This window comes from Patella vulgata, chromosome 2 (assembly GCF_932274485.2).
Source record: "Patella vulgata chromosome 2, xgPatVulg1.2, whole genome shotgun sequence".
Lineage (NCBI taxonomy): Eukaryota > Metazoa > Mollusca > Gastropoda > Patellidae > Patella > Patella vulgata.
Window position 1 is genome coordinate 92,021,004 of NC_065880.2, and position 14,329 is coordinate 92,035,332.

Here is a 14,329-nt window from a genome sequence, read left to right on the forward strand (position 1 = left end):
AATGAAACACCCAACCACGTAATTTTGTAAAATCTGTAATAATGAAGGTCACCAATGTTGGTCTCCCCGCCAAGAATTTTACTATAAAATAAACTCAACATGTCGGTATTAAACCACAACAGATAATACATAGCGCGTGCGCAACACAGCAGGCTCATTTTATAACTTTAAAATCTTCTTTTCTGATAAGTCCGCCATAAAGTATCATCAAATCTCCCGCCGTTTTTATCTCTTTACGATAATTAATGAAGTTAATCTGCGAAATTAAAGCCTTCTCACCTTGGCGGTTTTTTAATTTCCTAATTATAAATGTTAATTCATGAAAATATTTATACATTTACATTGGATTGTTTGCGTATTGATGGTTTTATGAATTAATAGACTTTGGGAAATTATTACGGGTAAATATTTTGATTTTGTTTTAGGCACTTTTAGACATTATGTTCTATCTATTTTCACAGCAGAGTTGTATTTTGTATAACGTAAGGTTGGTTTGGGATCTATTTTCACAACAGAGCGGACCTTGGATACAAATTTAAAAGTTTTGTTGTAATTGCGTGGGAACCACTGTGGCCCAGTGATAAAGGCGCTTGTTCGTTAAATCGGAGGCCATAGGTTCGATCTGGATGTTTGCCTATAAAGGACCTCGATATTTTCCAACCTGGATCCCCCCTTATTGTATAAGGACGAAGGGCCTAGCAAGGAACTGCGTCAAGTCACTTGGATGGAACGGAAAACCGAGGTCCCGCGTACACCTTGGCATGCACGTTAAAGATCCCTTGATGAATAGTAGAGGGAAACACCGCTGTCCTGGCAATTTATACCCCGGTAGGTGCAGATAAGCAGGACCCCATTTCTTTTCATTTTGTCCAACGTCGTGAGTTTTCTCCGGGTCCTTCCACTACTCTCTCACTCTCACTGGGGGCGTGATTGTATGGACAAATGGTTAGCGCGTGCGCGTTGTATCATAAGGTCTGCCATTCAGTAAACTAGCGTGGTTTCGATTTCCCGGTTGTACACGACAAGGAGTAGGGTTGCTTGTCCAACTTCTTGGGTTTTCTCCGGGTCTTCCGGTTTCCTCCCACTGCTAAAGACTCCTACGCACAAGTGAATTTTTAAAATAAAATTGAACCATATGTTAGTTCCGAAATGACCTAGCTCGTGTCGAGTGGACGTTAAACTCTTAATTGAATATAATAAGTTTATAAAATTGTGTTTTTCAGATGGCGAATATCAACATTTTTAGCATTCTCCTCATTGGATATACTTTGGTCACTCTAACATATGGTAAGTTTAATTTATTTATACATACATTATGTAAGGTTTAGATAAAGAACCGACAGTTCTCGCTATAATAGTTAAAATCTAGATAACAAGGTGTGAATTTCTTGAAAATTCTTGTTAATTCATTTTTTAATTAAATCATGAACCCTCAATCGTGTTTAAATCCGTTGAAAATCTAGAGCATCCGATGGCTTTGGGAGCCGATGGTCTTGTCAAGTTATTACATGTCTAATTAATAATTTAGATAACATTTAAGTTCCAAAGACCTGTAAAAGGCAGATTTAGCTCTTATTACATGTCTAATTAATAGTTTATATAACATTTAAATTCCAAAGAAAGACCTGCAGTAGGCAGATTTAGCTCTTGCATAATTTTGCCCTTAAACATGCAATATTATTATTAATCCATATAAACAGTGTCGTCGGATTTAGATGAAGAGACTATCTTCCCACGGCTATTCCATTTATATTGGATTTAGATGAAGAGGGGCTATTTCACTTATAAGGCCCCGCCTAGTCCCCTCACCCACGCGCGGCTTCAGGAAGACGAGAGTCTGTTTAACCACAATTGAGCAAAGCCGTGTATAATGTCGGATGTTTCAGACTACAGTGCCTTTAAGTAAGACAGTTGCGGATATTTGTCTACATGTTAAATCTTAGGTCCCAGGACCCCCCCCCCCCCTCCGACCCCTCCTCCCTTTCCCCCTCTCCGTTTTCCCAACCCTGTTCCGGACTGGACGACGGGACTGGACTACACTGGACTAAATCAATTTCACATGACCTACTACACCTACAATGTACAATATAGTACAACATGGCGCCAAGTTATGGTATGATTAAGCCCAGCGTCTTTCACATGTTTAAAACTATTTAAATTATTGTGAAATGTCAAGAAAGGGATTTTTCTGGTGTAAGATCGGGGTGGTAACTCTTCTCACAGCAGGAGGTTGGGAAATATTTCAAGTTAAAATACCACATACAGCGATTCAACAATATTGTCGTTTTTATAATATGGAATGTGCACTTAAAGACGTATTTCCTCGTCAATCTGATCCAGTGAGTAAGTAACTGGATCACTAACGTGGAGGTATCGGGTTCGACCCTGGTGTTCCTCCGGATTTTTCAAAGTGATCTCAGTTCGTCGGTGATGTATGACGGGGGGGGGGGGCTGGCAAGGGACATTGTCTAGTTGTTCGGATGGGACGAAAAACCGAGGTTGCATGAAAACATTGCCATGCGCGTAAAAGAACAATTTGCAGTTGAGTTCGGCGAACAGTTGAGTTCGACCCGGGTGCAAGTTCCCTCATAGCACACTACATGGCGTTTGTCAGTTTTCAACAGATGTTTCATGCAATCGTGAAAATAGACGTTTCATAAACTCGAGAAAATGGATGTTTCATACGCTCGTGAAAATAGATGTTCATAAACTCGTGAAAATGGATGTTTCACACGCTTGTGAAAATGGATGTTTCATACGCTCGTTAAAATAGATGTTTCATACACTCGTGAAAAAAGATGTCTCATACACCCATGAAAATAGATGTTGCGTAAACACACGAAAATAGATGTTTCATAAACTCGTGAAAATAGATGTTTCATACACACACGAAAATAGATGTTTCATAAACCCGTGAAAATAGATGTTTCATACACTCGTGAAAATAGATGTTTCATAAACCCGTGAAAATAGATGTTTCATGCACTCGTGAAAATAGATGTTTCATACACTCGTGAAAATAGATGTTTCACAAAGTCGTGAAAATGGATGTTTCATACGCGCGTGAAAATAGATGTTTCATACACACGTAAATTAGATGTTTCATAAATTCATACCCTCGTGAAAATAGACGTTTCGTATACCCATGAACATAGACGTTTCAAACACTTGTAAAACTAGATGTTTCAGCCACTTTAAACATCGTTTAGAAAACAAAAGATTTAGAAGGTAACTAACTTCACAGGAATTAAACCTATTTACACACTCATGTCGTAACTAGGCCCCAACCTTCTCCGTGTCCCAACCTTTTCCCATAAGTGAGGCATACACACAAAAACAAATAACAACCCTAAAAAATGTTTTCAAAGTTGCAACACAGCAAATTAAGAATAAACAATAACGTTTTTTTGTAACAGTTTTTGAGAAGATAAAAATGAAACCGTAAGCAGATATTTTAAATTCCTGTCTAAACAAACACCCACCTTGCTGTTGACTTTATTTAAAAGTTTTCTGTAATAAAACAAGCGGTTGGCATGCAAGATAAGCCCACATTTTGCAAGAGATGGGCAGAAACAAGCGAAAAAAAATCATGATTTTTTTGTACAATCAGGGGACATCATCCAGGAAGTTATGGTCCGATATGCGCGAATATGAAAAGGAATCGAAATCTCTGGAATATATACATAAACTTTAAGTTTCCTCAAAATCAGATAACAATTCTGACCTCTAGAGGGCCCACAAACTTGGTATTACATACTTTTACACCATTTGCGTTGCGTTCAAGGAGTGGTCATGTTCTCGGGCATTTTCGGTCCGATTTTTACAAAATCCAAACTCAATCATCATTAGGGTACAACGGTGATATATTTAAACAATTTTTAAAATTGAATAAAAATTGGGTCGACAAGCTAAAATCGCGATATTTTCGTACAATCAGGACCCGTAATCCAGGAACCTACGGTCCGATATGTGCATTTTCCGGCGTGGTTCCCCCTTGTCAGTGATGCAGGACGGAGGGCCTGACAAGGACAGCTGTCTAGTCGTTTGGATGGGACGAAAACCCGAGGTCCCGTGTACACATTGGCGTGCACGTAAAAAGATCCCTTGACAGTTGGAATTCGATATAAAAGTAGGCCGGAGTGCCGCTGTCCGGGCAAAAGTTCCCTCATAGCACACTGTATGGCGTATGCCCGTCTTCATTAGCCCAGTTCGGAGCAGAACAGTAGGACGTTAAACCCCCATTTCATTTCATTTCATTTCCGATATGCGCGAATATCGCAAGAAATCGAGATCTGTGGGACCTCTAGAGGGCCCACAACCTTGATTATTACATACTTTAACAACATTTGCGTACATAGAGCGGCCAATTTGTCCAGCAGTTTCAGTCCGATTTTCACGAAATTCAAACTCAATCATCATTATGGTGTAACGGTGGTTTATTTGAACGGTGTTGTAAATCGGATAAAATTTGTGACCTCTAGAGGGACTACAAGCTAAAAAGCGATTTTTCGTACAAACAAGAAGTCGCGGTTTGATATACGCCAATATCGCAAGGAACCGAGATCTGTGGGTTACAAACATATATTTCAAGTTTCATCTAAATCAGATAAAAACTTCTAGAGTGTCGACAAGCTAACAACGTGATTTTCGTACAATCAGGGGCCATAATCCGATACATGCCAATTTCGAAAGGAACCAAGATCTGTTGGAGATAAACCTATATTTCATGTATCATCAAAATCTGATAAGAATTGTGACCTGTAGAGTGTTGGACAGGGCAGGGCCGTAATTACCTCAGAGCAACGAGGGGGGACTGGAAGTCTTAAATAAAGTCTTTTGTGTCCTTTTGGAGGCATTCCATGCCCCTTGTACACTATATATGTTGTTAAAATTGAGTCTCGAACGGGAATATCAGTTCAAAATGGCCCCGATCCGTTCAGTATTTACATTTGAAATGTCAGTGGTGCAGGACGGAGGACCCGACAGGGACAGCTGTCTAGTGGTTCGGATGGGGCAAAAAACGAGGTCCCGTGCACGTAAGAGATCCCTACTCTGTTGGAATTCGATATGAGAGTACGCCATAGCGCCGCTGTCCAGGAAAATTTCCCCTCACTGCCCGTCTTCATTAGCTCAGCCGAAGCAGAACAGTTGGACGTTCAACCCCATTTCATTTCTTTTTGTTACAAAGCACCGAAGAAAGTTTTGTCATTAGACGGGCATTTGTCCAATATTCAAAAAGTCTCCGATATAAACCCCGATTACGATGGATGTAGTCTTATTCCGTGTAAACCGTTTTAAGGAATTTGACATTTCACGTATCGGGATATAATTAGGGAGATTAAGAGAAAGAGGCGAAAAATGCGGAAAGGATTTACATACTTGGTGTTAACAAGTACAGTTGTATTTTCAAAATGGCCATCATCAAAATAAGTTAGATTTCACAGATAACAAAACTAACTACGTCGCAATAAAAACAAAAAACCAAGGACAGCGTCCATGTTGTAAACACGTACGTAGTCAAAACATAGGTGTGTGTACCAGTCATATAAACTTTGACCAGGCGTCAATAACTCACTGAACCGTCGTCTCAACGCAACATCAAAGAACATACCGGAGACAACGTTATTTCGAACCGGACGGAAATAGCCGAAAAGCTTTGAAACCCGAATGAAATTTCGTTTAAAGTCTTTCATTTCTGCGTTGTATCATAAAGTCTGTCATTGAGTCAACTGGCGTGGTTTCAATTCCCTGGTTGTACGTGACAAGGAGTAGGGTCGCCTGTCCAACCTCGTTGGTTTTCCCCGGGTCCTCCTGTTTCCTCCCAATGCTAAAGACTCCTACCAGCAAGCGAATTATTGAAATGAAATTGAACCATGTGTTAGTCCCGAAATGACCTAGTTTGTGTCGAGTGGACCTTAAACCCCATTTCTCTCTCACCAATATGTATACGGTACCCCTTTTTTTGATAGGGAGTCTTGGTGACTCAGTGAGCAAGACGCCGGCTTGCTAAAAAGGTTCGTTCCCGGTGTTAGACGAGAAAGTTCCTCGGGATTCCCATGGTCAGCGTAAGAGACCAGTTTCCCTGTGCGGAACTATATTTGACAAGTATACGCCACCAATACAAACTCATAAGTAATAACTATTTGCTTGGTCACTGAGAGGGATGACTTCAGGGGTGGGGGTGGGGGGTTCTTCTTTGGCAAACTAAATTTTTAAATTATTACAAAAATAAGTTAGGTATTTAAATATCAGGATAAAAGAAATATTTCCTATTTAGTGTAAATGGGTATATGAAATAGTACGCGGTACCGTAAAATGATTAAAAGGCGTCAATTTTGCCCGGATCAGGTTGTATTACTACGTCCGATATAAACAACTTGAACAGAATTAAAGGAAGACTTTTTCCATTTCTAAATATTCAAATTTTACTAAAGTGTACTAAATAACATTTTTGTTTCAATCTGATTAAAATACAGATCTATATTTCGTTTCGGTTTTTTATACGTTGCGTCAGACGTCAGACGAGCGGCTTTTGACCCTATGACGTCAGACTTTTTATTTACCAATCAGCGTTGATGTTTCTAATGGGTTACCCACAGTTCCGTGCACCTCAAGCCAAAATCCCTCCCATCATCCAGAACGTGGGTAATATAACAACTCCTAGTGTAGTAAAGACAAGTAAAACGAAATTTTGAACTATAAAAAACGAAACGAAATAGGATCTGTGTTTTAAACAGATTTATTTTTGTTTATAACTATAACTATTGATATTGTTTTTTACAGGCCAGTTAGATTTATATCGACGTGTTTGTTATTTTCCTAGTTGGAAGTATGCTCGTCTCGGTCCGTCTCAGTTTTCACCTGATAATATAACAGACCCAACTCTATGTACACATATTGTTATAGCATTCGCTGGTGTTGATCCACAGACGTACAATATTAAACCTTTACAATATGATGACGATGGTGCCACAGGTAAATATTGATGCTAACGAGGGGTTGGGTGGTACCCTGGCTGTAGTCCTGCATGGTTTCCCCTTGTCTGTGGTGTAGGGCAGAGGGCCTGACGAGGACAGCTGTCTAGACGTAGGGATGAGACGAAAAACCGAGGTGCACGTAAAAAATCTCTTGGTAGTTGAAATTCGATATAAAAATAGGCCAGAGTGCCACTGCCCGGGCAAAATTTCCCATATAACACACTGTATGGCGTATGCCCGTCTTCATTAGCCCAGTCGGAGCAGAAAAGTAGGACGTTAATCCCCATTTCATTTCACCCTGGCTTTAGAACATAAGGTCTGGCATTGAGTCAAGTGGCGTGATGTCGATTCCTAGCTTGTACGTGACGAGGTGTAGGAACATTAAACTATAACAGGGTGGTGCGCTTTAGATCAAAAGGTCTTGTCATTGAGTCAAGTCACGTGGTTTCGGTCTCAAACTTGTACGTGAGAAAAGGAGAAGGGTAGCCTGCACCGAGCCTCAGTGGTTTTCTCCCGGTCTTCCATTTTCATCCGTAGCTAAAGATCCCTACGCACAATCATATGTCGGTACCGAGATGACATAGTTTGTGTCGAGAGGACGTTACCCCCTCCCTCTGTCATCCCTCTTAGGCATGATCCCCTCCATACTCGACCCGGTCTTCTCTCTAACCGACCCGATCTTCTCCCCAAAATATTTAATTGGCAATTTCTGGTCATTTGTAATTCAAACAGGCCTTGACCTTGAACTGGATGCAAAGATTTCCCCTACTGGGTTCCAAAGCTGACACGGCCGACCCTGTCCATCAGAGGTCACATGATCATTAAAATGATATTAATTGATGATTCTATAGGTTTATGGAGGAACATGACCAACATCAAATTACGATTTCCTTTCACCAAAATCTTACTAGCTGTTGGAGGTTGGGAATTTGGAGTTCTGCCTTTCTCTAAACTGGTAGAAACTGATGACGGAATAGATATCTTTGCTATAAATGCTGCTAACTTTCTGCGAGATAGAAACTTTGATGGACTGGACATTGATTGGGAATATCCTGGACAGTTTGGTAGTCCGGCTGGTGATAAATATAGATTTACCTTATTACTAAAGGTACGTATATCTTTCATACCTTATTACTAAAGTATCTTTCATACCATATTACTAAAAGTACGTACGTGTCTCTAATTTTATCTTTATTGTTATACTCTAAAATCGGATATTACAAAAATATTCACCACAAATAACATATCAACCGCCTGCAATCAGTTGAACAATCATGCAACAGACAATCATGCTGTGAATGAGGAGGGGGGGGGGATCTAAGGCGCCATCGACAATCCCACCCCACAATGAATGTCAACAAACAACTGGCTATATATAGGGCCAAACACTGCCTGAGCGCCCCAGTAGAACATAGATCGTATTGCCTATAGTTGTCATCTCGCCGAAAAGCAGTTTTATTCAAGTTAACATAAAGTTCATGTGATATTATGATTGTTATTAATTTTTGTCAACCTTAGAAAAGTGACTATATAACACCGAGTAACCTGGACGGGTGGGGGGTGGGTGGGGTGGAAGAATGGTAATATAATGGAATGGAGCGCGCGAAAACAATTCAGACACCTACGTCAAGGGTTCTTTTACGTTAACGCAAACGTGTACATGGGATATCGGCCTTTCGTCCCATTCGAACGACTAGACACATTCTGTCAACCCTGCAGCACTGAAAAGGGGATATCACACTGAAAAATCCCGAGCAACACCACTTAGCTCACTAATCACTTAGGACTCCCTGAATAAATCAAAGACTTGTGTATGGACATAGCAATGGATAGTTTGGTTTAAAATGGGTTTATTTTTTTTTTTGTGTGTTCAGGTTCTAAGTCAACGTTTTAAACAAGAATCTGTAGATAGAGGGTTACCAAGGTTACTGTTAACTGTGGCGGTACCAGTAGAAAAAGAATTCGTCGATCAGGGATTCGAAGTACAAAAAATATCCAGGTTTGTTTGCGATTTTAATGTATAATAGGGAGCCATGGTGGTTCAGTGAGTAGTAAGGCACTAGCTAACTAACCAGACGGTCCCTGGTTCGATCCTTATTTTGGGCGAGAAAGTTCCTCGGGATATGTGAGCGGTTTGACAGTCGTTCGATGAAGAATAGGCAGAAAAATCACTGCCCGGGCAAATTTCTTCTCATAGCACACTGCATGCATAGCCCGGTTTGTACGGAAAGATAGGACTTTAAACCCCGTTTCATTTCATTGCAACCTCACCACTCGGTGTATCCTTAAATATAATGGGGGTTGCTCGATTGTCAGTCCAGAACGTTCCGAATTGACAGAATCACAATCAAGTAATACGGAATTCAGTCCTGTCACAGTTCTGCCAGTCCCAACAACTGAGATGGGGTGCGTAGAATCGTGACGTATTTTAATTCAGAAATATGTTACAGCTGTCATGATTGGTTGAGATATTGTTTTATGCAGTCGACACATGCGTTGTACTCTGACACTATTTTCGGAATTGAGAGAATTTCATTCCGGAACGTTCAATCGAGTATCCCCATGGATTCAAATATACCTTGGCGATCAGCATGATAGACCCCCCTACCTACACGTGAAGTCGCAGAGGTGACTGTGATCAATCTCAGGTGAATGCCAATGACCACCTGTAACACAACAATACATTTTAATAGTTTAGTCTAGGATTTATTTATTGACAGCAAGTTACAGCATACATAGATCCAATCTGTTTCACAGAGTATTCAAAAATCTTCTAATATCTCTGTAAAAGATGACTGTGTTCAACACATGGCATCATATCCAGCCGCGTCAATCATTGGTTCAATGGCGCGTGCATTGTTTATATAAGACGTTACTGATTCGAGCAGAATGGCGCCTTTTACTCATTTTAATACCCATTTACACTAAAACAGGAAATAATTTTTACCTACAAATACTTCAAACGTCTTTATTTATTTTTCTAATACATAAAAGGAAATGTTTTAGAATTTAATTTGTCGGAGGAAAAAAGTTAATATTTGTGGCTCATTAAGCCGCATCGATGTCACCCTTATCAGTGATTGTCGCGGCCTAGCGAATATTCACTGCGGATCAGTGTGACATAGATCATCATGGAGACCCCTGGTGAACTCGGCTATTGAAGACAGGCATGCAGTAAAGGAAATGTCGATTTTCATTGTATTCCAACTGTTAATGTTTATTTTATTTGTAAGTCTACAAAGTGAATTTTAAATAGTTGTGGATTTCTATTTTTAGACATGTTGATTTTATTAATTTAATGACGTATGATATGTATGGTCCATGGGGAGAGGTCATAGGTCATCATTCGGCTTTATATGGTAAGCCAGGAGACACACCATATATGGCTCCCCGGAATGTTGTAAGTATTGAGTTTAATAATGTTGTTGATCAATCGTATATATAAACAGGGTACAGTTCATCATCGGTTACCCAGTGTACTCATTCCGTTCTGCTCCACTATACCCTGGGTTAATCTAAGGGGGGGCGGGGACGTTTTCAAGTTATCCGCACTTGGTGATTGTGCTATTTTTATCGACCAATCCCATAAATTGTTATTTGAAAAGGAAGTTGGCAAAGGGAAGTAACTCTCATCGGACAATGTTAGGAGTTGGCCTATTCTAAATGCGTAATTATTAACAACTGATTATATATTATGTTAATGTAGACTAGACTTTCATATAATAATGTAGGCCATTAGTTTTATTTAGAATCGTTCATTCGTTCCCGGAATTTTATGTCCACGTGATATCGTAGACAAGTTATTGTGAATCAAATTGCCAAGTATAAATTCAATAATAATAAACATAACAGAATGACATATTTCAGACAAAGAAAGAATAGTAATAATAATAACAAAAGTCAAACATATAGATGTTATACATATTTGAAATCAACAACACATACTTCAGATTTTGATAATACAATTAAATATAAATAAATTATAAATATATACATTATTTACATAAATCATTCAGTAAATAGACATAAATATGGTTATCTACCCTTATAAAAACGAAGGCGAAACGAAGGCGAAGGCGAAACGATTGGTTTGTAAACTATTTTCTGATTGGTTCGTAGATTGTAGCTACATTCTAGGCCAGGGCAGATAATTTGAAATCGTGGAAGCCCTGTGGATTAACCCAGGGTATAGTGGAGTAGAACGGAATGAGTACACTGGGTAACCGAGGATGGGTACAGTTATATCCTATACTATTACCGTCCCAGTGTTGGCCGAGAAAGTTCATCGCGATTTTTCGGTGTGGTTCCCCCTTGTCAGTGATGCAGGACGGAGTTCCTGACAAGGGCAGCTATCTAGTCGTTCGGATGGGACGAAAAACCGAGGTCCCGTGTACACATTGGTGTGTACGTAAAAAGATCCCTTGACAGTTAGAATTCGATATAAGAGTAGGTCGTAGCGCCGTTGTCCGGGCAAAATTTTCTTCATAGCATACTGTATGGCGTATGCCCGTCTTCATTAGTCCAGTCGGAGTAGAACAGTAGGACGTTAAACCCCATTTCATTTCATAATATTATGGTTTATGAAATGAATTGAAATGAAATGGGGTTTAACGTCCTACTGACCTGGCCCGACAGGGCTAATGAAGACGGTACTGATTATGACGTCTAACCAAAAGATACTGGGAGATTGGGTGGATGAATGGGTTAACTCTTGTTATTGAGTCAAGTGGCGTGGTTTCGATTCCCCGTGTCACAGGCACTTGAAGGGATTAAAGCGAGAATTTCAAATTTTCTAAGAAAGTCAAAACATAATTATTTCTATGTCTTTTGCTCAATAGGTTATCAAATCACTATTATACGATAATGGGCATTATTTCCCACCCTTAAAAATCCATGACACAGGAAATAACAACACAATTACCTCCCCTGTTTTGCTATTGACAACATGGGGCAGCCATTTTCCAACGTTGGAATTTGAAGTTAAAAATGATATTTTTGCCAATTTCTCAGCTGGCAATAGTGAATTATAGGATTAATAAGATTATTCTTTAACAAGGTAGGACTGTTTATGGATAACATCTATTTTAAGGCTTTATCTTAATACATTTTAAAAATATAACTTGAAAATTTGCAATTGCAACTTTAAAATAAAACTTCTTACTGCTCTTGGATTTGTAATTAATAACGCTGTAAAATGACAAATTTAATTACATTGGAAGGTGTATAATGATCAAATAAAGTTTCGTTGGCAATAAAAACGACGGGAAGTGTTCGAACTAGTGAGCATTGTGAGATGATAGCAGACGAAATGTCGTCAACAAGTCAAAACAAAATGTCAGCTGATACACCTTCTAATATAGCCTATAGTCAAAGAGTAGTAAAAAGTTTTATTTTAATCCCTTCAAGTGCCTGTGCCCCGTGTGTATGTGACAAGGAGTAGGGTCGCCTGTCCAATCTCGTGTGTATTTTTTTACCGGGTCCTCCGGTTTCCTTCCGCATTTAAAGGCACCTACACACAAGCGAATTATTGAAATACAATTGAATCATAGGTTGAGGTTGTGTCGAATGGACGTTACCCTCTCTTTCTGTCTGGGTCGTAGACTCGAAACTAAACGGGATCCCACTGTAAGGAAATGAATTGAACAGGGGTTTAACGTCCTACTTTTCTGCACCAAAGTGACTGGTGAAGACGGGAATACGGATTTCTATCCTAAAAACTGCATGGGACAACATCATCTAATAAACAGACGCATTGTGATTCATTATTTCAGAACTGGGTTGTAAATTACTGGATAAACAAGGGTATGCCGTATGATAAAATAGTTATGGGCGTTCCATTTTATGGAAGAACATTTGCTACGATTAACCAGACGACTCATGAGCCTGGGGTATCGTTCAAGTCTGTCGGTATTGGTGGACCTTATACCGGAAGCAATGGACTAATCGGTGCTTTTGAGGTATGTTATGTGTAGATTATTTCTTCAGCCGTGTTTCGTACACCATAATACTGGGTTTGGGTATTTCCGGAGTCCAAAATGGCCGCTTTGTATAAATGAGTATTTTGGAGGGAATATTAGGCCTAACCCTAACCCATTTAGAAGACTGAACTTGGATCCAATTTACCCTTTACACCTGTTCAAATGGTTAGGGTTAGGGTTAGTATTCCCCAAAATACTCATTTATATAAAGCGGCCATTTTGGACTCTTACCCGAAATACCCGAACCTCCCCAACCGGCCTACAATTAGCATCTCCCGCTGAATATACTTCCTATTTCTGGACTTTAACGTCCTACTGTTCTGGACTTTAACGTCCTACTGTTCTGGACTTTAACGTCCTACTGTTCTGTTCTGGACTTTAACGTCCTACTGTTCTGGACTTTAACGTCCTACTGTTCTGGACTTTAACGTCCTACTGTTCTGCACCGACTGGGCTAATGAAGACGGACATGTACCATGTATTGTTTGTTATTGTTACAGTTATGTCTAGTATTAAATACCGGTTTGTTATAATTACAGTTATGTCAAGTATTAAACAGTTTTTGTTATTATTACAGTTGTGTAAAGTATTTGTTATTATTATAGTTGTGTCAAGTATTAAACAGATGTGTCACATATTAAACAGTTATTTGTTATTATTACAGTTATTTCAAGTATTAAACAGTTATTTGTTAGTATTACAGTATGTCAAGTATTAAACAGTTGTTTATTATGATTACAGTTTAGTAAAGTATTAAACAATTATTTGTTATTATTACAGTTGCTTGTTATTATTACAGTTGTTTGTTATTATTACAGTTGTGTCAAGTATTAAACGACCCCCGATATAAAGTAGAATGGGATTACCAGTCACAAGTTCCGTTTGCTTACAGTGATACGGATTGGATAGGTTATGATGATCAACAATCTATTCGAACTAAAGTAAGTTTTAAATAATTCCATTTCGTCTGGTAAACGTAGAAAGTTGTATTGGAAATCATTTGTATCATTAATACATGTATATCCTATTTACCATGGGGTTTAACGTCCACTCGACACAAACTAGGTCATTTCGGGACTAATATATGGTTCAATTCTTTTCCATAATTCGCTTGCTTGTAGGGGTCTTTATAGCAGTGGGAGGAAACCGGAGGACACGGAGAAAACACACGAGGGTGGACAGGCGACCCTACTCCTTGTCACGTACAACCGGGAAATCGAAACCACGCCAGTTGACTCAATGACAGACCTTATGATACAACGCTCACGCGCTAAGCATTTGCCCTCCCCCTATATATTTAAGAAGAACTATGTTTTTTTATATATATTAAGACAAATGAACCATGTTTTATTTGATGTTTTTATTTATTTCAGA

The 14,329-nt window shown here is 39.2% G+C and overlaps 1 protein-coding gene across 1 annotated transcript; it reads left to right on the forward strand.

Annotated features, from left to right (window-relative positions):
- The first annotated feature begins 344 nt into the window (after positions 1-344).
- On the forward strand, positions 345-13,596 carry LOC126810095 (chitotriosidase-1). The gene is made up of 8 exons (XM_056098419.1): positions 345-401; positions 1,224-1,287; positions 6,784-6,975; positions 7,829-8,085; positions 8,852-8,976; positions 10,254-10,377; positions 12,749-12,934; positions 13,561-13,596. The coding sequence occupies exons 2-8, from the start codon at positions 1,224-1,226 to the stop codon at positions 13,594-13,596; spliced, it is 984 nt and encodes a 327-aa protein (XP_055954394.1). The 5' UTR covers positions 345-401.
- The last annotated feature ends 733 nt before the right edge of the window (positions 13,597-14,329 follow it).